This window comes from Zootoca vivipara, chromosome 13 (assembly GCF_965207765.1).
Source record: "Zootoca vivipara chromosome 13, rZooViv2.hap1.1, whole genome shotgun sequence".
NCBI classification, from domain to species: Eukaryota; Metazoa; Chordata; class Lepidosauria; order Squamata; family Lacertidae; genus Zootoca; species Zootoca vivipara.
Genome location: NC_142596.1, coordinates 13,712,508 through 13,734,840, shown reverse-complemented (window position 1 = coordinate 13,734,840; position 22,333 = coordinate 13,712,508). Strand labels below are relative to the sequence as shown.

At 43.5% G+C, this 22,333-nt stretch overlaps 2 protein-coding genes and 1 long non-coding RNA gene across 13 annotated transcripts in view; 2 read left to right on the top strand and 1 right to left on the bottom strand.

Moving 5' to 3' along the window:
* The window catches only part of COPS2 (COP9 signalosome subunit 2), a 19,913-nt gene extending 17,533 nt beyond the window's left edge, over nucleotides 1–2,380 (top strand). For all 5 annotated transcript variants that reach the window (XM_035131699.3, XM_035131698.3, XM_088656577.1 and 2 more), the window contains exons 12-13: nucleotides 839–897; nucleotides 1,622–2,380. In XM_035131699.3, the coding sequence (XP_034987590.1) occupies nucleotides 839–897; nucleotides 1,622–1,766 (204 nt within the window). In that variant the 3' untranslated portion in view covers nucleotides 1,767–2,380. The remainder of the gene's footprint in view (nucleotides 1–838; nucleotides 898–1,621) is intronic.
* The window catches only part of LOC148683636 (uncharacterized), a 23,191-nt gene extending 1,229 nt beyond the window's left edge, over nucleotides 1–21,962 (bottom strand). The window contains exons 1-3 of one of the 3 annotated variants that reach the window (XR_015946773.1): nucleotides 21,624–21,940; nucleotides 3,357–3,443; nucleotides 29–163 (exon numbers count right to left, since the gene is read on the bottom strand). This is a non-coding gene — a long non-coding RNA (uncharacterized LOC148683636). Of the gene's footprint in view, nucleotides 1–28; nucleotides 164–372; nucleotides 485–3,356; nucleotides 3,444–21,623 lie in introns of those variants that run through there. The other 2 variants (XR_015946774.1, XR_015946775.1) reach the window with 2 other exon arrangements.
* Nucleotides 21,960–22,333, top strand: part of SECISBP2L (SECIS binding protein 2 like) — a 34,247-nt gene continuing 33,873 nt past the window's right edge. Inside the window, exon 1 of one of the 5 annotated variants that reach the window (XM_035131027.3) lies at nucleotides 21,960–22,333. In XM_035131027.3, the coding sequence (XP_034986918.3) occupies nucleotides 22,310–22,333 (24 nt within the window). In that variant the 5' untranslated portion in view covers nucleotides 21,960–22,309. The other 4 variants (XM_060282738.2, XM_035131029.3, XM_060282739.2 and 1 more) reach the window with 4 other exon arrangements.

Genomic DNA, 22,333 nt, shown 5'->3' with positions numbered 1-22,333 from the left:
GCGTTCGGGAGCCAAAAAGTATGAGTACCAAGGCGTTAGAGAATCAAGGTGTGACTGTATAGAATGGCTTTTCTTCTTTCTTTCTGCTCAGAATTCAGCTTCATTGGTTTCACTCCGGTCTCCATGGTGCAGCAGCCTCTGGGTCATAATTACTGTCAGTAGTCTGTGGAAACCATGGTTTGCAGTTCAGCTTCAAACACTTTGGTTTAGATACATTTTAAAATGTATAGCTAAAAAACATGATTTTGCATTACATCTGAACCCAGCCCCTGTCCCTCTCTCAACAGGCTGACCTGTACATAGGTTTTACTACTGCAAGTAAAGTCAGGATAACTATAACCGATTCTGCTGTTTGTATTACAACTTTCCTACCCTTTCCTTGACCATCATATATACCCACTGCAACTTGCATCTTTCCTCAACCTGGTGTGCTCCAAACGTTGCTGGATTCAAACCCCAGATAGCACAGCCAGATGTCAGGGTGCTGGAATTATAGTCCAGGCATCTTTTAATATTTTTTTTATTTAAAAAACCATTTATATTCAAAAGTTACAATACAATAGTCCAAACTTCTTGAGGTCACAAGGTGGGGAAGACTTGTTTATGGTATTGAGCTATAAGTGCGCTGCCAGCAGTAACCCACAAGGCTGCCTCTAAAGGCTTTCATCTTCTAATCCTTCTTTCCTGAATGCTTCATCCTTCCTTTCCCAGTGATCATACTGGTATTGACGTTATATATTTAGTCTACATCAAGTTTACCCTTGCTTTCCTAGATAAAGAAAAAAATTGCTTACTACCCAAAGTTACGTTGATATTTAATACCTCTTTTCTCCCTTAGGAGTTAAACATAGATGTAGCTGATGTGGAGAGCTTGCTTGTGCAGTGTATACTGGATAAGTGAGTATTTTCTTCTTTTCCTTTTTGAGTACTGAATATTTTTTAAAGGTTTATAGCAGGGGTGGGGAACTGGATTGGGCCAGATCCTTCCCTCCCCCTGCTCCCAGTGTTTTTGGTGCCTGCTAAAAATATTTTTATTTAGACAAGCCTATTCAGATGCTTAGGAAGTTGAGGTACTGGTAATTATAATCTGTTTGAGTATTTTAACTTTTGCATGTTTTAAAGTACGGTTGTAATTTTTTTCTTTTTATGTTTTTGGAAATAGCTATTAGGTTTTTGTTTTTTAAAATAATAATAATCAAGCAGTGTATAAATTTTATGAAATAAATAATAAAAATATCCTACTCATATTCAATAAATTAGGAGTGTCCCATGGACTTGCACATGCCTTGTTAATCCCACCCTTCCCTTTTGGACCCTCACCAGGGTTAATTTGAACCAGGGACTATTAACCATAGTTAGTTTGCAAACTTTGCTACAAAGTTTGTAGCATTAATTTAATTCCTCTACAGAAAGAGGAATCGAGGGAACTGGAGATGTCAGGAGGGAGGGGAAGGACGCCATGAGCCCCCTGTTGTGCTCTTGACCTCCTGGCCATGAGTGGAAACACTCTTAAATTTGCATCAGCTTGTGTTGTCTGGAACATTCATAACTTTGCACCGACCTGTATTACCTATGCTGTAGGACGCACTTTAACACTTTCTTGTTTTGTCTCTTGCTTTAGCACTATTCATGGCCGAATTGATCAAGTCAATCAACTCCTTGAGCTGGATCATCAGAAGAGGGGTGGAGCACGGTATACTGCATTAGATAAATGGACCAACCAACTAAATTCTCTCAATCAGGCCGTAGTCAGCAAGCTGGCTTAACCAACAACAGGCAATTACAAAATGTACTTAAGGCAACAGCGCAGTGATGTAAACCTTAAAAACTGGGAATGGCAAAACTACTGTCGGTTGGTGTGCCCTGAAATTATTGGAGTTAATGGCAGAAGTGCTTTTTTGATCAGCTGGTTTGTGTTTTGCTGCTGCATTTATCCCAAGAAAAAACAGCTTTAATCTCCAGAAGAAAACCAAATGCCACGGGATTTATGCTGTGTTGACATCTTGCCCTCACCACGCAACACCCTAATAATTTGTCAAGGGGCAACAGAGCGAAGGTTTTGTTTGTCATGATTTTAAATACACTGACACGTTCCTGTTGGTTTAAATTTAAACATGTTTTACCTGCAGAAAAAAGAAATCTCACAAAAAAATAACCTGCAATAACTTGAAATGCATACCCCTTTTGAACACTTCCTTTTTCTCATGTATAAATCAAAATGTTTGCTGCATTTTGCAAAATGTCAATTCTCCAAAAATGTGTCCGTATATTTCTGTACCTGCAGTGTAGTAAAGGTTTAGAAGAAACCCCGTAATTATGGTGGCATACTGTCACTTAGGTTTCAAGCAGCAAAAATAAACAGTGCAGTTCAGAAATTGTACAGTTTTTGTTTCTTGATGTGTTTTTCGTTATGTGGCTGGCTTAGAGATTCAGGGAGAGTGTTGTTGCTTTCTGTCTGTATTTTGAAAGCACTCTGAAGGTCAGGGGCACCATCTATGAAGCTCTGCTGCTAAACAACTGCAATCTGTCAAAGGGGCTTATGTGAAACTTCCACACATGCCACATTTTCTTAGTGCAAGCCTAATACTGCCTGCTCCATGGCTAGTCAGTCAAGAGCACTCCACTGGCATCTTCCCTTTCAGTTTCAAAGAAGAATGTTCTTGCTAACCATAGTTAGGGTCAAACCACATTTTGCAGCTGGAGTTGGAATGGGTTTGTAGACTGGCTGAACTAAATTTAGTTAATGAAAATACAAGTGCAGATGTAATCTTAACCATATTAGCCAGGCATCCCCAAACTTCAGCCCTCCAGATGTTTTGGACTACAATTCCCATCTTCCCCAACCAATGGTCCTGTTAGCTAGGGATCATGGGAGTTGTAGGCCAAAACATCTGGAGGGCCGCAGTTTGGGGATGCCTGATATTAGCTCTGAAACTGAAAGGGAGGTGGGAAATATCCACATTGGGTTGCAAACCTGTGGGATACGCTTGATTATCTAATGTGATTAGGTAATTGTGCAACAGTTTAGCAGGCTGCACCTATTAACTTAAATTTTGCACGCGTGTTTAAGTATTACTCTTTGGTATTTATATGCAAATGCTATTGATCAAGCATTACCAATTTAACTGTTTGCTAATGTACAACCCTTTCTTAAGAGTGTCATAGCCACTGTTTTGGCACATCGCAGAACTGGATTTTTAAATCTTGGATTTAGATAAACATGGGCTGTGGTTGATGGGATTGCTCAGACAAGTGGTGCCAAATGGAAGTTTGTGGTTTTACTCTTTTTAAAAGAAAAGGGGGAGAAACTATAAATAAAAACTGTAGAAACTAAGACCAGCATTCAGGAGTCATACCTGATGGCTATGGAGTCAGAATTGGTCTTTTCATATGAGGATTTCTGAAGTGGCAGGCAGGTGGACTACAGACAGTTCTTTCACAGCCTGCCAATAGGAAACAGTAGAGGGTATTTCAAAGCATCATTGCAGCTGAGACTGTTAGGTTTCCATATGGAATCTGATAGAATATGGTTAACAGAAGTAAAACTTTGAAAATGAGTGTTGGTTGGCTTTTTGTTCTTTTCATAGTAAATTCCTAGAATTTAGGGGAATGTGGTTGTGGAAATATTTCTGAAAGCCTGCAGGGTGTGTCCAAAGATGGAGTTTTTGTCCTGCCTGCCCTTGCTTCTCCTCCTCTTCCATGTCCTGCAGCTGCTTCCCATTCTGTATCCTTATGTCTTCCCTTTGTACTAGCAGCACTGGTGAAAGGATAATCCTGGTTCATACATTTTAGCTGTCTTGTGAACTTTCCCTTCCACCCTCACATGGCATCCCTTTTGAGAACATGCTGGATCAAGCAAAGTGCTGTTTTATAACACGATGTCTCTAAGAGGAGGAGCGCTACAGGTGATATGCCTACCAAGATTTTTTTATTTTTTTGCAATGATGTCCCTTGCTGATTTTGTTTTTTTAAGCTACCGCAGTCTTGAAAATTGCAGTAGCCATGTGTACAGCTGCCATGTAGAGGCACTGTTGCGTTCGAATGTTGCCTCCGCATGATGCTGGCTAGAAGCTCACTGGTGCCTTCATGTGCTATAGGGCATGTGAGCAGGACCAAATAATTTCTTACTGCTTGTATAACACACTATATAGTAGTACATTCAATCGCTAGGCCAATAGCTTTCAAACTTCTGCCATGGAAATCCTGAATGTTGCCCAGCATTCTGAAATAGGTTCTAGTGCACATTAAGCTCTCAGGAGGTGGTACTGTTCCACATGAACTGAAAGTACATTCTAAAAGATGTCTTAACAAGGGTTCCTGGAACACAATCACAATGTGAATGTCTCCTCCCCACTCTTAAAAAAAAAACTCACATAGGTAACTGTGGGGTTGTTTGTTTGTTTTTTACTTGAGCTTTAAACAATGAGGATTTTATTGTCCAGGGCTGAATTACGTACTGTGTAGCCAAATGGATTCCCCACCTCCTTCCATTAAACATTACGCAAATCTGGGAAATGGCTTGTCATTTTAGGTAGGAGCCAAAATTTATGTCTGAAATCAGGTGGCTAGCTTTCTTTCATAGATGTTAACAAGGAGCAGCTTTCTATACAAAAATAAGGAACACCAACATCCTTTGAAACAATATCTAGCATGTAAAAGGTCCCAAGTTCATCTCTCTATAGGACTGAGAAAGACCCATCTGAAAATTGTGGAGATGTATTGCTAATACCAAGTATCTCCTGCATCAGCCTTTGTCACCATGGCATCCATGATGAGAACTATAGTCACGTATGTATGTATGTATGTATGTATGTATGTATGTATGTATGTATAGAGGGGTGGGTGTGGCAGGTGTCCTACCCATTCTATAGCTTAGGGCTCATGGTAAACTAAAGCATAAGATTTCAGCGCCAGTGCAGTCCAAATTCTACAATCCAAATTATGTGCCTTTTTATAAATTGTGCAACCAATGTCCATAATTTGCAAAATCCTACAATTTTTACATTTTCCACCATAAGGTGGTAGTATTCCACTAAGTTATTCAGAGTAGACCTATTGAAAGTAATTGATATAACCAAATTAGGTCTATTGGTTTCTTCCCACTCCACAACTCCAGTAGAGTTGTGGCAGCTGAACAGCTCTAGCTACGGACTATACATTTTGTGGCTTTTACTATAATTCCCTAAGATGTGCTCTCATTGAAGGGCCAGGGCAAAATGGAACATTTTTCCGGAGTGTGACAAATGGATTGGCTGTGTTTTGATTAAATTTTATTAGGGCTTATAGAGAAAAATACAAAACTTAATATCAAATAATGTTGGTTTTTGCCCAAACTAAGACTTGGTTCTAAATGCAATGGAAACAAAGGGGGAGGGGAGAGAGAAATAAATAAATAAGAAATAGAAAAGGGGTTAAAAAGAGAGAAAATAAATAAATTCAGAAGGTAAGGGACTTCTCATTCTTTGTCCACTATAATTAAACAATATTCACTTCATCCACTCCAATATAACACCCAACAAATGGATTGGCTGCAGAGGAGCAGCATGCTTTATGATGTCCCTTGGTTAGCAACATAGCACTGATGTAACTGGGCATTCATATAAAGCAGTATTCGGTAGGCAAAAAACTGCAATACTTTTTTGCTTTGAAGCTTTTTAAAAGCATGTGTTGGCCTATTTTACCATGTAGTATATAATAAACTTGATGAGCAGAACGCACACATGAACACCAACAGAGTCCATGGACAATTTATGTGTGTTAAGTTATTCCCAAAGAACCCTATGACACCATAAAGAATATTGTTGCTCTGGATGAATATGACATACTTAAAAATCCGGCGAGTGTGCTAAGACCCAGGCAAATTTGTCCTAGTGACTTGGTTGAGCCTCTGTGCCATCGGTTTGCTACCCTGCCCTATCTGTGGTGCAATTTCTCAGTCTGTTTAAGCCAAAGTAAGGCCCATGGAACTTGATGTGACTTACTCGCTATGAAGTGTGTTGAAGGTTGCAATTCTAATCTTAAAATTGTCCTTCGCTGCCTTCATCCCCATTCCATAGCTGCTGCTGTGAGCTACTAAACAGCATTCAGAGGAGGATTGTCTGGAATCTGACCCTGCCATGTAGGAATCTATGCAGTCCTCCTACACCTTCTGACAGAGGAATTTCAGCACTGTAATAGAGACCAAGTTGTCGTAGATGAAGTGAGATAACAAACGGATCAGAAACTGGAAGGCAAACCCTACTGAAGGGTTAGGCTCTGCTTATGCAGCTGTACAGCTGACATTCCTGCCCTGCCTGATCCCTAGTGAAAAGTGTTGTCCCTAAAACGTTTGCCCCCATAAAAATGTTGCACTGTGCATGATGGTCTACCACATCACCCCTCCCAGTATAAACCTTCCTAGACCCACAACTGATCTCAAAAGCAGACAAGCAGGGCTGGTGCCAGCACATAGCATCCTTTGCCAAAGGACAAGGCCCACCGCCACTGGTACCAGAGCCCCATCTGCCCTATACTATTAAAACAGTGTCTTTCCACTTTAAATAGTCAAAGCTTACACCCAAAGAATCCTGGGAAGCATCGTTTGCTAATGTTGTGGCAGCTATTAGAAGACCTACATTCTCCCACAGAGCTATAATTTTCAAAGTGGTTCCCTTCTTTTTGGGGAACTCTGAAAACTGCCGCTCTGTGAGAGGAATGGGCAATGTGTGAGTATCTCCTAATAACAGCACGCTGAACAAACTACAGTTCCCAGGATTCTTGAAGTGGGGGGAGTAAAGACTTTAAGATGGTTCTGCTTTAAACGTATAGTGAAGATGGGGCCCAGGTGTGGTCTGGACCTCCCTTTATCCCCCCCCCCTGTCCCATGGAATTGGGCTTGCTGCTACCACCATTTTTAATTTCCTCAAGTACCAAAGAGCTGAGCTAATAAGGCCCAGTGTTTTACCTCCTTGTTTCTATTCAGAAAAGAACGTTTTGCACACCACCTGGAAAAATTTTTCTTTATTAAAACATTTCTACACCACCCCGAGCACATCAGTCTGGAAGCAATGCACAGCCAATTGTTTAACATGCTGGCATCCACCTTTAAATCAATACAGATAAAAATAATAAACTGATAACACAGGACAGAGTTGAAACATAACAGCCTGCTGGGAATAAAGTTGAGGAAAGGTCTACAAATATAGGAACCTACTTTAGCACTGGTATAGGGAATCTTTGTTGCTCCCAAAATTGCTCCTATCGTCCCTGGCTATATGCCATGTTTGTTGGGGCTGGTGGGAGTTGTAGTTCAGCAACATCTGGAGGGTCAAAGGTTCCCCAGCCCTGTTTAGTGAGTCAACAATGATAGCACTTGTCACCATAGAAAAGGCTCTACCCCTCACCAAATTTGCTGGCTACCAATAATACATTTTCTGCCAAACATAACAAGCAAATAGGGCAACAGAGGTGAAGGTGCTCCTTCGACACCCAGCTGGAAGAGGAAGTGATTCTCAGAGTGAGTCCAGAGAGCAACAGTGGGTCACAGCATTCAGAGTTGGAAAAGAGACTAGAGTTGCATGGCCACAACCTGCCCTGCCATCAGTCTTGCTTCTGTCCAGGAGTGCCACAAAATGTCCCACTGTTTGGCACTATAAAGGGTACCACTAGAAGGCAAACGTGTTCAATACACTTCCGGCTACATTGGTGAGAGCAGTGGTTAGAATGACCTTGGTTGGCCAAGTCACTATCCCTGCCTAAGCTACTTTGCAGGCTGGTTTCAAGGATAAACGGGGGGGGGGGGGAGTACCATGTGCACTAGGAGATCCTTAAATGAGAGTTGGGAATACATCATAAACCTTTATGTCAGACTCTCCTCCCTCACAATCTGTATAGCTGCTGGAGACTGTTGCACGGCCACACAGAATCAGTGAATCTTTTCTGTGGCCCAGGAGGGTCTTTGAGAATATGTTTTGGAGCATCACCATAGCCCTCATTCTCATTTTTTATGCATGCAATAGGCTTACAAGGATGTGTGCATGGATTAGACAATATCTCTTTCTTCTCTTGTCCAGCGGGATAGGGCTATATTCCTTCCCCTTGCTTCCGTTAAGAATTGAGAAAGCGTTGTTGAAGTAGCCAGTTCATGCTGGTGCTTACTTCAGGAATAGATTGTGGTGAAGAAATTATTTATGGGATGTGGTGCAGTTGGCGTAAGTACATAAGAAATGTCTTGCTGGATCTGACCAAAAGTTAATCTTATCTAGCATTCTATTTCTGACATACCAGCCAGCTGCATTTGTAATCTGAGTACAATGGTGACTTTGTCACATGTGAACATTACCCAATCCATTCTGCTTTAAGTTTTTTTTAACTGATTTTAATGTTGTATTTTTATATTGTTGTAACCCGTCAAGGGCAGGCAGGAAATCCAATAAATAATAACAGATGAAAATATGCATTACTTCACCTAGTCCAAACTGTGTCAAGACATCCCTGTTGCATTTGGGGGACCCTCCTGCTCATTCAGCTGAGTGGGGCTCTGGAGTTCTGCCCTGACAGCACCACCAAAGCCCTCCTCTGTGCACACAATCTGCCCATCATAGTGACAGACATTTTGCTGCCATTGAAAACAGAACCAGAAAGCACTACCCAGAGGCTTCCGGGTTCAGCGCCAGCGTCGATCGGCGGGGCTTTGTCTCGTCTCCGAGACGGCCCGTCTCTGCTAGGAGTGGGGAGGGCAGCGAGAGCGACGCTGCGCCCCTTAGAACCTCGGGAAGGGCGTCCCGAGGGCAATTTGCTCGGCACAGACCCAATCCGGACTCCCCAACTCTTCGGCTAGCTCTAATAAGAGCTCCGGAGCGAGGAGGGTAGAAGTCGCGGGGGCCATTTTGAGCGGCAACGTTATTCTAGCAGGGAGAAGCTTCAAGCCGAAGGCGGAGAGCGCTGGATTCTTCCGAAAATAAAACGATTGGAAAAGACTGTAAGTAACCTCATGATTTGGATTATTATAAAACAATTTGGATCTGGGAGAGAGGGGAGAAAAGAGGAAGCCACCCCCCCCCCCACGGCAACAAAAGAGACAGTAAATAGAAACCCGAAGCCATAAACAGAAGATTTACAATTCAAAGGATCCCTCAAAGGCATCAAAGAGAATCTCCCCTTTGATGCAGGGTGAAAAGGGGAGAGAGACTGCGGTTTATGACTGCCCTGCAATAAGAGGCACAGCCTAAGAAAAAAACCTTTCCACTCGGGAGCCGGCAGCCCAGACAACCCAGTGAGTTGTCAGGTTTTATAAGTCAAATTTTACTTCACTTTGTATTTCTGGACTTTGTGGAATTTCTTTTTTGGCTTAAGTGTTTGTGAAATGTGAGTTCGAACTTTATTGTCAATAAGACTTGAAGAATGCAGCCAGCTTGTTAAAATGGAGTCGAAAAATAAACTGTGATCATATTCCACCCCACGTGACAAGTTTTGACCTTGGCAGGACTGAAATATGTCAACAAAAAAGTGTTCCCCTGAGTTCCAGCGGTCTGTTTTGACCTTAATGTGGGAAACAAGAATAGAGTTATGTCAAGAGGAGACACGACGGCAAGAGTTACAGGAAAAATTCCAGGAGGTGATGGCGGAATATGATTTTTTAGGAGATGAAGCTTTTGACGCTGAAAAAGATGAATGTGAGAATGACAATGATGGGGAAGGAAAAGAAGAAGATGAGGATTGTGATGATTCAACACAAAATGAAGCACACCACGAAAAAAATGATGACTTTACTCTACAAAAAGTTGGATGGAGTGCCCTGCTTTTGAGGGGGGCACGATTGGTATCATTGGAACTCCAGAACGCCCACAGGGAAGAAGGAAAAAATATGCAGAGAAGAGAAGAAATTCAGGGGTCCTGTATGGTGGCCTGGATGACAAAAGACTGTAAACAGGGGGTGGGGTGAAGGGAAAGTGATGTTGTGATTAAGGATGGAGTAACAGGTTTATAACTGGTCTGCTGATTTTGGAATTTGCTGGATTGGGGGGGGAAGCCGGCAATCGGGGATGTAAGGTTAAATTGAGAATAGTTATAGTTTTAAAAGTGAATGGATTTTGGAAAATGTGAAAATATGGAGGCTTATAGAGGGAGAAAAAACAAAAAATTAGGCACGGGAAGAGAAAATGGGAGTTTGATTTCTCAGTGATTTGAATATTAGATGAAAATGTTAACAATTGATTTATAAGTTGTATAAGATGCAAAGGTGTATTTTTATAAAGTAAGAAACTGTTGCAGATGATAAAAAAGGGATGAAAACCGGGGAAGGGGGGGGGAGGGGAAGCCCACAAAATATGGTTTTACAACTATGAATGCAAGAAAAATTTTTTGTTTTGTATTGTTTTTTCTTTTTTCTTTTTTCGCCCTTTCTTTTTTTTTCCCCTTTTTTCCTATTTCTATTTTTCTCTTTTTTTTTTTTTTTTGGTATGACAATAGATGGTTGGATGGATGTCCTCCTGCGTACTGCCCTGGTTTGCTGGAGCTCCCTGGTGGCAGGGGGGGGCTTTGGGGCCAGGGGAGGGGGGGGAGGACAGAAACCCAAGCATAAAATGGACCATCTCTGACTGTTCACATACATGGGATACTTCTGTGGCAGGGGAGGACCCATGTGGGTGGGTAGGAAGGAGGTGGAAAAGGGGTTTAAGTATGTACCTTTTTTTTTTGCTTTTTTGTATTTTGTAAAATTAATAAAAAGTATGTTCAAAAAAAAAACAGAAAGCACTACCCAGATTAGCTCTGAAGAACTGCATTGTTAACAAAGCCTGAATAACAGCCTTTACCAAAAAGAAAAGAAAAGTGACCTTTATGTGGGCATGTATTGCTGGAGCATAAAAGAGAACTGTACAATGGCCATTTTCATTGTAGCAATACATTTATTTTAAATACGATCAAGCAAATATCTTAAGAAAAATGTCACAGGCTATAACTTGACAGTCGGCACCATTTGGAGTAGGATTCCTAACAAGCTGAACTGCATTCCAGATTTACAATCCTGATGGCCATTACAAAGAAGGCAGTTGTTTCAGGTCCTGCTTGTAGTGGGCATTTTTCACTGGATTCTCTGGGCAGACGGGTTCTCCCACATTTCTCAGAAGAAGAGCGGTGACTGGGTTTTTAAATAAGTTGTTTCTCAACAGAAGTACAATATGCACAAACATATTGTTGCATGCCACTGCAATTTCAAAGCGGTGTGAGATTCCAGGGGTTCCTTTTGCAAATGAGGCACAGCAGACTGTGGTGTCTTTAGGATATATGGTTTACTTATACGTACATATATACAGCCTGAGCCTACGATGGAGGGGTTCACAGCATTAACTCCCATAGCTGCAGCCTTGAATTCAAGCAGAAATCAGCCACAGCTCACTCTCCATCTTTTCAGCCTGCAGCTTTTTCCCTCTAGGTCACATCACAGCAAACTCTGCTCTCAAACTCAGTCTTTGTTCTTCTAGTTACAGGTAGGTAGCCATGTTGGTCTGCCATCGAAACAAAATAAAAATAAAATAGAAAAATTCCTTCCAGTAGCACCTTAGAAACCAACTAAGTTTGTCATTGGTATGAGCTTTCGTGTGCATGCACACTTCTTCAGATACACTGAAACAGAAGTCACCAGACCCTTATATATAATGGGAGGGTGGAGTAATAAGTTGCAATTCGGCAACTTCTCTTTCCAGTCTATTTACCAAACAAAACCATGGAGAGACCTGGTCTGAATAGAGACATTGGATTCTTATCTCATTATACATGATAAAGCTATTTTTAGCCATCTCACCCCTTGCTTTTTCCTGTAAGACCAACTGCAGTCATTAACAGTCAATAGGTTTACCACACCTATCAGCCAATCACCCATTCCCACCACCCTTCTGAGTAATACCCCTCACCACCCTCCTACTACCGTGTATATATAAGGGTCTGGTGACTTGTTTCAGTGAATCTGAAGAAGTGTGCATGCACACGAAAGCTCATACCAATGACAAACTTAGTTGGTTTCTAAGGTGCTACTGGAAGGAATTTTTCTATTTTATTTTTATTTTGTACTAATTATCAAAAAGCTGGAGGAGGGACCCACCCTTTCATTATCTAGCACAGAGCTCTCTTTCCTTTGCTCTCTTATGAGCTTTTCACCCAGGCGATCACTTCAGTGAAAGGAGGTAGCTTGGCTTATATTTTAACCCTTGCTGAAGAGGATTAGAAGGCTTGATCAGATTTTAACACCCACTCACTATGTTACAAAGAACTGAAAGGTGAATTACAGAGGGATTTAGTTGTTTACTTTCAAAGTTATGAAACCTTTACACACTATTTATCTTCTTGATGACGTCTTACCCTCCTGCATTTATTAATGAATCACGAAACTCTCCTTTTAAATTGCAGGGTTTTAAACACACTTAATCTGATCTGTATAAAACCATATTTTGGATACACTCCTTTAACACAGATGCTGGGAAAGATATGAAAGGGCAAAATATTAAAATTATTGTAGCATCATAGCCAGGGGGGGGGGGACTGTAAACCACCCCCCTTAATCTCCTAATTCAGCCTTCTGCCAGAACAGAAAATGTTTAAGATTGCAGTCCTAACTACTAGGAAGTACATACTATTGGAGGAAATGACATGAGTAAATATATTTGGGATTGAGCTGTGTGACACACATGTCCTTAGCTTCAATAGTTTCTAAACATAAATACAAAACCCTATTGGGCAGAATGCTGATTTGTATTAACAATGAAAAGATGAAATAGACATTGGAAACAATGATCGAACATTAAACTAAATACTGAAGAAGAGGCTCAAAGGCTACTTTACTTCATTTATACGCACGTTTATTTCCACTTGAGGCTGCCAACAAGAAGAATTGTGCTCTCTTGATCCTAATCTTCCCTAAGGGTAAAGGTAAAGGGATCCCTGACCATTAGGTCCAGTTGCGGACGACTCTGGGGTTGCGGCGCTCATCTCGCTTTACTGGCAGAGGGAGCTGGCGTACAGCTTCCTGGTCATGTGGCCAGCATGACTAAGCCACTTCTGGCGAACCAGAGCAGCGCATGGAAAGGCCGTTTACCTTCCCACCGGAGTGGTACTTGTTTATCTACTTGCACTTCGTGCTTTCGAACTGCTAGGTTGCCAAACCCAGAGGTAGTGTGGTGCTGTTCAGCCCAGCACTGACATCACTGTGATACTTCCACAGATCTCAACAATATGTTTAGATAGATCTCTCTCTGTTGCAGATTTGATCTTGAGATTTGGGTCCAATTGGAACACAGAACATGTGCAATGCACTATGTCTGGTTGCATTATCAATTTGCAGCCCCACTTAAACTGTCCTGTTCAGTTTGCAGATGATAGTTTTAAGAAATGTTGCAGTGATATGTTGCCTGTGGTATATACAGTATGTCACTTCCCCTTATCCCGCCATGGGCTCTGGTCAAACAGGTTTTGAAGCACTACAAAATGTACTAGACCTGTTTAGACTTCGAAAACCTCCAAGGAAGGTGCCTGAGTCTGGGGCTTCATTGCAGACTGATCCTATGCATTAAGTTCAATGAAAGTTGTCCCCAAGTAAGCACTTAGGACTAGAGCCTCAGACAGCTTGTTGCTTGGCTAAATTAAGAAAAATGTTCATGCAGCCCTATCCTGGGCATGGTTACTTGAAGGTAAATCCCACTGTGATCAGTGGGGTTTCCTCCCAGGAAAGTGGGCACAAATTACAGCTTCACAGTTTGACAGAAATCTACCTCTAAGTTAAAACTGATTACAGGTAGGTAGCCGTGTTGGTCTGCCATAGTTGAAACAAAATTAAAAAAAAACCCTTAGAGACCAACTAAGTTTGTCATTGGTAAAACTTATTGTGCCGAAACAGGGAACCCGTTATCCTTCAAATGTTGTGGACTCCAACTCCCATCAACCTAAGGTAGCACAGTTAAACCATCAGGGATGATGGGAACTGTAGGCCAGCAACATGGAGGGACCACAAGATCCCCACTCCTGCACTAGTGGATATGGGAACAACTATTCTCTCTTTTTTTCTTGACACTGATAATTATTAGAAAGTTATCGACCTGGCCCACTTTGTGCAACTTGGTCAGGCTTTATTCTGTTGCCACTAAGGAGAAAATACTTTTGTTCACCTAGCTCTCATGGTTGCATGTGGAACAGCACCCTAGGTTGGTTTTATTTGTTCTTGCTTTAATGACTGATCTGACCAGGGGTGGGTGTGTTAAGTTATGGGGGGTTATTTCTTTCCCTTCATTGTATCCTTTGTTCTGTGAAAACAGTAAAACTATTTTAAAAATAGAGAGACCTTCAAAAGGCAACTGGCTCCTTCTTCTGGACTTCTGATCACCAGCAGTGTTTTCCTAGTGTGGAAGGGAAATGCAACCACTGTGAATTTCACAGCTGTGTTGCAAGCATAATGCATTATGAAGTTTGAACTTGCATCCAAATCAAGTAAGGTCATCTCACAATCCTACTGACATGAGAATATCTCATCTCAAAAAACAAACAAACATACCATACATATGTGTGCAATAACAGCACTCCTACATGTTTATTAAGAAGTAACCCCTACTGTCTTCAGTGAGGCTAAACCCCTAGTGTGTTTTGCAATGCAAGCAAAGTTAATTAAATTGCACAATACTTGAATAGGCAGTCACTCCATGTGCTGGATTAAGAACACCGTGTGTGTGTGTGTGTGTGTGTGTGTGTGTGTGTAATTGAATTTTTCTATTTTACATTTTAGAGTATTCATTTAAACAACCTTCAGTCAATGACTTCCCTTCTTCTCTTTCCATGGTTCAATTTACATACCATAAACCCCTGCATATTTTACATAAACTAAACCATTCAGTATTCCATTATTACATCCATCAAAACTTATCTACACTGTTGAATTTATCTTAATGCTGCCAGCGTTTTTAAATGTAAACATTTTTCAATCATATATTCAATAAGCATTTTCCAATCTTCTTTAAACGTATGTTCTTCTTGTTCTCTTATTCTATATGTTAAATCTGCAAGCTGTACATATTCCTTCATAGGCTGTGGTAGGGGCATACATAAATAATCTTTTTTGACACCTGGGAATTTCCATCTGAATTATCCCCAACGAAAAGGAATCTGGTTTTTTGGGAAAGGTACTTTTAAACATTTTTTTTTTCAATTCATTATAAATTATTTCCCAGGACTCCTTTACCCTTTTACAAGTCCACCACATATGATAAAGCATACCCTCTGTCTCATTTTATCTCCAGCACTTATCCGACTCAGACTTACACATTTTAGCAAGTCTACTTGGAGTTAGATACTATCTGTAAAGCATTTTCAAATAGTTCACCTTCAAAGAATTAATATGCTGTGAACTTCAAATCACTCTTCCAAAGTTTTTCCCAAAGATTCAAATCTATACGGTATTATGTTCTATATCTACTTTTTCATTGTGTTTAGTATTGCAAGCAAAGTTAATTAAATTGCACAATACTTGAATAGGCAGTCACTCCATGTGCTGTATTTAGAACACTGGCTTTTTCCAGCTGTAGTTATGCCAATAGAACTGAATCAATGAACTGCCGTGAGGAAATGATCACAGATAGTAGAGTATTTCTGCAATAACACTCTGTTCTTCTGGTATGGCAATTTGACTTCAGGGTGTAGATCATGGGCGTAGGCAGGGGGGCAGGAGGGGGCAATTGCCCCCCCTAGAAGCAGGGCCACTGGCCAGCCTGCCCCACTGCCCGCCCGGTGCCGTCTCCCTTCTCCCTGGCTGGCTGTGGGGCGGGCGGCGGAAAAGCACCAGAGCCGCGCAAAGCGTTTGGCTGGCTTTCCCTCCCTCCGCCCCACAGCCAGCAAGGGAGAAGGGAGACGTCCCTTCTAGCCGGCTGGCTGTGGGGCGGGCGGAGGGAAAGCCAGGCAACCGCTTTGCGCGGCTCTGGGGCTTTCCCTCCACCTGCCCCAGCGATTGCAGAGGTGGAGGAGGGGATCGGAGCAGCCCGATTTCGGGCTGATCCTGGCTCCCCCTCGTCCCTTCCAATCGTGGAGGGGGAGGAGGGAGTCAGAGCAGCCCGATTTCGGGCTGATCCTGGCTCCCCCTCGTCCCTTCCTATCGCGGAGGGGGAGGAGGGAGTCGGAGCAGCCCGATTTCGGGCTGATCCTGGCTCCCCCTCGTCCGTTCCTATCGCGGAGGGGGAGGAGGGAGTCGGAGCAGCCCGATTTCGGGCTGATCCTGGCTCCCCCTCGTCCGTTCCTATCGCGGAGGGGGAGGAGGGAGTCGGAGCAGCCCGATTTCGGGCTGATCCTGGCTCCCCCTCGTCCGTTCCTATCGCGGAGGGGGAGGAGGGAGTCGGAGCAGCCCGATTTTGGGCTGCTCCGATGTGGCCCCGCCCCCGCCCCTTGGCCCCGCCCCTTGCCCCCCTGATTTTCATCCTGGCTACGCCCCTGGTGTAGATCAGCCTTCCCCAAATATGTGCCTTCCAGTTTTTTGGATCACAATTCTTACCTATAAGAATTCTTACCTATACAGTACCTCACTAATGGCCATACTGACTGGGGCTGATGAGAACTGTAGTCCAAAACATTGGGGAGGCACCAGGTTGGAGGAAGATAGTATAGATTCAAATTAGAAGTGCTTTCTACACTTTAACAAGTGTTCATTGCCAGGTTTGGGGAGGCCCTTAGACAATGTGCTCTCAGTCTAAACCAGAATCAGCACCTGGCACCTTGGTGAAGCTGTCAAGATATCAGTGCCTTGTCAGGGCCCCCTGCTGATACCTGTCCTGCCCTGTCCTGCCCTCGCCTTCCTTTTTCTGGCTCAGCACTCTAAGCAGTGAGAGACAACTGGATCTAGCCATCCTTTCAACTTTCCACAATGCCCCCAATCCTGGCAGCCCATCTAGTTCGGCATCCTTTCAACAGTGAACAACCAGATGTTTCTGAGAAGCCTGCAAGAAGGATCTGAGCACGATAGCTTACAGGGGTCAGCAAACTATTCAGCACGGGGCTGGTCCACTTGCGGACCTTGTGGGGGGCCGGACTATATTTTTGGGTGGGAAATGAACGAATTCCTATGCCCCACAAATAACCCAGAGATGCATTTTAAATAAAAGCACATATTCTACTCATGTAAAAATACCAGGCAGGCCCCACAAATAACCCAGAGATGCATTTTAAATAAAAGGACACAGTCAGTGTGGTGTAGTGGTTAAGAGCGGTAGACTCGTAATCTGGGGAACCGGGTTCGTGTCTCCACTCCTCCACATGCAGCTGCTGGGTGACCTTGGGCTAGTCACACTTCTTTGAAGTCTCTCAGCCCCACTTACCTCACAGAGTGTTTGTTGTGGGGGAGGAGGGGAAAGGAGATTGTTAGCTGCTTTGAGACTCCTTCGGGTAGTGATAAAGCGGGATATCAAATCCAAACTCCTCTTCTTCTATTCATGTAAAAACACACCGATTCATGGACCATCCATGGGCCAGATTTAGAAGGAGACTGGGCCGGATCTGACCCCCGGGCCTTAGTTTGCCTAAAGGTAAAGGTACCCCTGACCACTAGGTCCAGTCGCAGATGACTCTGGGGTTGCGACGCTCATCTCGCTTTATTGGCCGAGGGAGCTGGCGTACAGCTTCCGGGTCATGTGGCCAGCATGACTAAGCTGCTTCTGGCGAACCAGAGCAGCGCACGGAAACGCCATTTACCTTTCCGCTGGAGTGGTACGGTACCTATTTATCTACTTGCACTGATGTGCTTTCAAACTGCTAGGTTGGCAGGAGCAGGGACCGAGCAACGGGAGCTCACTCCATCGCGGGGATTCGAACCACCGACCCATGGTTTAATACATACCACCTTCTGAGAGGGAGAACAAGACGCATGGAGATTGCTACTCATTCTCATACCTCTCTCACTCTGCTTGTTCCTTCACAGAAGGGAAGCAGTCACAAAGAGGGGGCTGAAGGAAACTTCAGGGACTGACTATGACCCCCACGAGTGGGCTGAAGGAAACTTCAGGGACTGACTATGACCCCCACGAGTGGGCTGAAGTTTGTAACCAAAAATAAAAAACTCTGAAAGAGCTGGTGCAGTGTGTTGCTCAAAGTGAGAAAGTACGGCAAGCCCTTGGTTCAAATTTTGCCTGTCATTAATTCCAGAGGTGGCCTTAAGTAACCTTCTTTCTTTCAGCCTCTGCTCTTCTGCACAACTACTGATGCCATCCCAGTCTATGAGCTGCTCCCTACCCCAAAGAGAGGTGCCTCCTGGAAAGTAAGAAGAACCCTCCTGGATCAGACCAAAGGCCTATCTAGTCCCACATTCTGATATCACATTGACCAACCTGATATGTATGGGAAGCCCATGAGAACACAAGTGCAACGGCACAAGATGCAAGAATTTCTAAAAGAATGTTAAAATACTATATTATAAATTGTAAACATTTAGGATTGTTAAACTGGTACAGTACACTGTTAGTATACAACCAGTGGGCTTTGAACTGCCTTGCGCTAGTCCCCAAGGCAAAGAAAATATAGAGAGGGTTTCAGTTTGTATGGTCCAACATTTAATCAGCAGCTAAGAAAAGCACTTTTACTAGCTGTGATGTTTTCTAACTTGTTTTCCAAGTCTTCCATTTGGTTGTGAACCATTGATCTAATAGAGAACATTCTGGTGTTAAAAGCATGGAATCCTGAGTTCAAATTCCAGCTTCAACAGATGGTTTTGAATATTCTTATCTTCTTTAGACTTGATTTCCCATCTGAAAAACAGCCTACTTATTTACAAGCATCCATAATCCATTTTTGTGGAAACATCTAAAGGTACGTGGTAAAATCAGCCTTTTTTTAAATAAAAAAAAAGTGTGTTGGAAATAATGTTGACTAGAACAGCCAGTGGTTATATCTAGGTCAGCATGTAGCATCCTCATTCTCTGTGTTAGCATTATCTATATAGGATTAAAAATGCAACCTCTAATTGAGAGGCATGATCAACAGGAGGTGACTCACTTTATAATTGCTATGTATGTTCATGTATACTTCCAATGAAGTATTTACCGTAGTCACTGTCACTAAACATGATATAAATTGATAGGCTGTTGGTTTTTCATGGAAAGCTTGATCATGTTGCTTTGCTTTTGAATAACAAGCCCATTACTGAGAGTGATTTCAAATACCAGTAAGTGATCTAGATCATCCCATGCCAGCCTGGATCTTAAAACAACCTGAAAAGATGCGTGTCTATAAACATAGGGTTTATAACCCTATAAACATAGGGTTTGTTGTCTTGACCCCATGGCCCTGGGTGAACAACCAGCAACCATTTTGATTAGGGTTGCCTCTGCTCAGATTTTATCTCTGAAATTATTAGTGTATTTGTCCACATGAACTTCAATTAAACTTTCCTCCAGCATTAAGGAAGCATTTAGGTCATGGGTAGGCAAACTAAGGCCAGGGGGGCGGATCCGGCCCAATCATCTTCTAAATCCGGCCCACAGACAGTCCAGGAATCAACGTGTTTTTACATGAGTAGAATGTGCCCTTTTATTTAAAACTAGTGTCATTGAGCCCGTTAAATAAACGGGCGCTAGAACATATGTGTGTGCGTGCGTGCCGCTTACGCATGTGCGTGACGCCCACTTGCTGCTGGTCGCCGGGGGGGAGCGTGGGGAGGAAAGGAAAATAAAGCAGCCTCCTCCTCGCGCTTTAGCGCAAGCGCAGTGAGGCACTTGTCTGGCCAGGAGCGGCAGTTGGCGGCCGCAGGGAAACGGTAGGCGGGGGGAGAGCATGCACGCGTGTGCGCGGCGCCCGCTTGCTGCTGGTCGCTGGGGGGAGCGTAGGGGGGAAGGAAAAGAAAGAAGCCTCCTTCTCCTCGCGCTTTAGCGCAAGCGCAGTGAGGCACTGTCCGGCCGGGAGCGGCGGTTGGTGGCCGCAGGGAAATGGGAGGCAGGGTGTGGAAGAGTGCGCGTGTGTGTGCGTCCAGTCTCTGTGTCCAGTCCCTGTGTCCGTGGGGCACATGCGCAGTAGCGCAAACCCAGGGACACAGGGACTGGACGCAGAGACACTTGGACTTTATGCATCTCTGGGTTATTTGTGGGGCATAGGAATTTGTTCATTCCCCCCCCAAAAAAATACAGTCTGGCCCCCCACAAGGCCTGAGGGACAGTGGACCGGCCCCCTACTGAAAAAGTTTCCTGGAGACAGACAAATGCAATAGGAGGAGGTACAGTGGTACCTCTGGATACACACACCTCTGGTTGTGTATCCTTCGGGTTACGCATGTGGCAAACCCAGAAGTATTTTTCTGGGTTTCACCCTGTGCACAAGCGCTCTACATGCCATGCGCATGCACAGAAGCGCTCTACCATGCCGTGTGCATGCGCAGAACAGGCACCTCTGGTTGCAAATTCCTCGGGATCCAACCGGAGCTCCGGAACGGATCCCCTGAGCAACCGGAGGTACCACTATAAATTGTTTTGTAGGAATACAATGCTTAGTGACGTTTTATCACCCCATGTGAAAACTAGAAAAAAAATATGACTCTAATGACCATTAGGAATGAATGAACCATTTGCCAACGCCACGTTTAATAGTTAAAATAACACTAGATACCATTATGGCTGCAATAACTTGTCCAATGGCATCGGACATTATAAAACATTAAAACTAGATTAATCGCTTGAATAAAGACATCTTACAGTGCAATCCTATACACATCTACTCAGAAGTAAGCCCACTGAGTTCAATGGGAATTACTCATTGAACTCAGGTGTAGGATTATTACTAGGTATAGGATTGTAGCCTTGTCGCTTCAGTAGAACTTACTTCCAGGTAGGCATGGCTAGGTTTGTGCTGTGAGTTGAGCAACTACCATAATTACCGTATTTTTGTGTGTATAAGACTAGGTTTTTTCCCTAAAAAATAATTTCAAAAATTAGGGGGCATCTTATACTCTGGGCCATCTCTCCCCATTTTCTTAAATCTGAGTCCCCAAAAACAGGAGGCGTCTTATACATGGGGGCATCTTATAGTCGGAAAAATACAGAAAAATATGGTATATGAGTTTCAATCATTTAATCAATTTTTGTATACACACACACAACAAAAGCATTAAGGAAAAATGCCTATTTATGGAAGAAACTGAGAAAGGGGTAAAATTCAACCTTCCCCAAGTTTCACAGAGATATTTTATAAATACGGCATTAGGTTCTAGTTAACTACAATAACATATTTGGGGGATCGTGTATACAAGTTCTTTCTTTTGGTCTGTTCTCTTTTCTACTATTTTGTAAAATTCTTTTTGTGTGTGTTCTCTTACTCTGTGCCCTTGTGACGATGTACTTATAATTTTTTCAATAAAGAATATGAAATAAGTTTCAGAGATATATGCATGAAAACTGAAAACATACATGTACACAAATAAGCAAGCAAAGCCCTGGCCTAAAAATGCACTGCTAAGCTCAAGGCAAGCATTTTAAGCATAGTAGACACCACCCTAAAACAAAACCATGCACAATTACCGTATAGTTAAAAACACGCACCTAAATAAATAAATACTTTATACCCCGCCCATCTGGCTTGGTTTCCCCAGCCACTCTCAACACTCTTTTACTAGGCAGCAAGCTGCAATCTTATTACATACTTACCGGGCGTAAATCCCATTGTGGGCCTTACTCGTGAGTAAGCATGCACACGGGCGCACGGTACGTCGGACTGAACAGAACACAGCTCAAGGAAAGCTCGCACCCTTTCATGTAAATAAAGCCCCACTGTGGGCCTCACTCCCACATTGAGGAGCGCTTATATGACTGCAGGCAAAGGCATAACACACCTAGATAGAGGGACATATAAATAAATAGATAAATAAATAAATAAGCAAAAGCCTAAGAAGAAGGCGCGGAGGAGTTCACCAGCCCTCCCCTTGATGAACTCCAGCTGGGCTGCATACGAGCCTTACAGGCCCGGCGTTGCTGGGCAACGGCGGAGAAGATGGGTGGGGGAGGGGGGAGTTCCGAGCGCGGAGGAGGACGCTTTTAAACCAACGCTTTTAAGCGCAGCGTGGCTCCCATCGGCTTCCGTCCCAGATGCTCCCTCCTCCCCACCCCTCCCCTCCATCGCCTCCATCTCAAGCCGTCGCTAGTGGCGTAGCCGGGTCTTGTTCGGGAGCCGCGTCAGTCGCCGCGGAGTCGCCTCTGCTCGCCGCGCCGGGTGGTGAGCGGGAAGCTGGTCCGTGAGGGGAGGGGAGGGGAGAAAGAGAGAGCCATGGGGGAAGCGTCCCGCCGTCCCCGCTGAGAGAGGCACCCGGGCCCGCTCTGCTCTGGCTGCTGGAGCCATGGACAAAGCCGTCGGCGGCCAG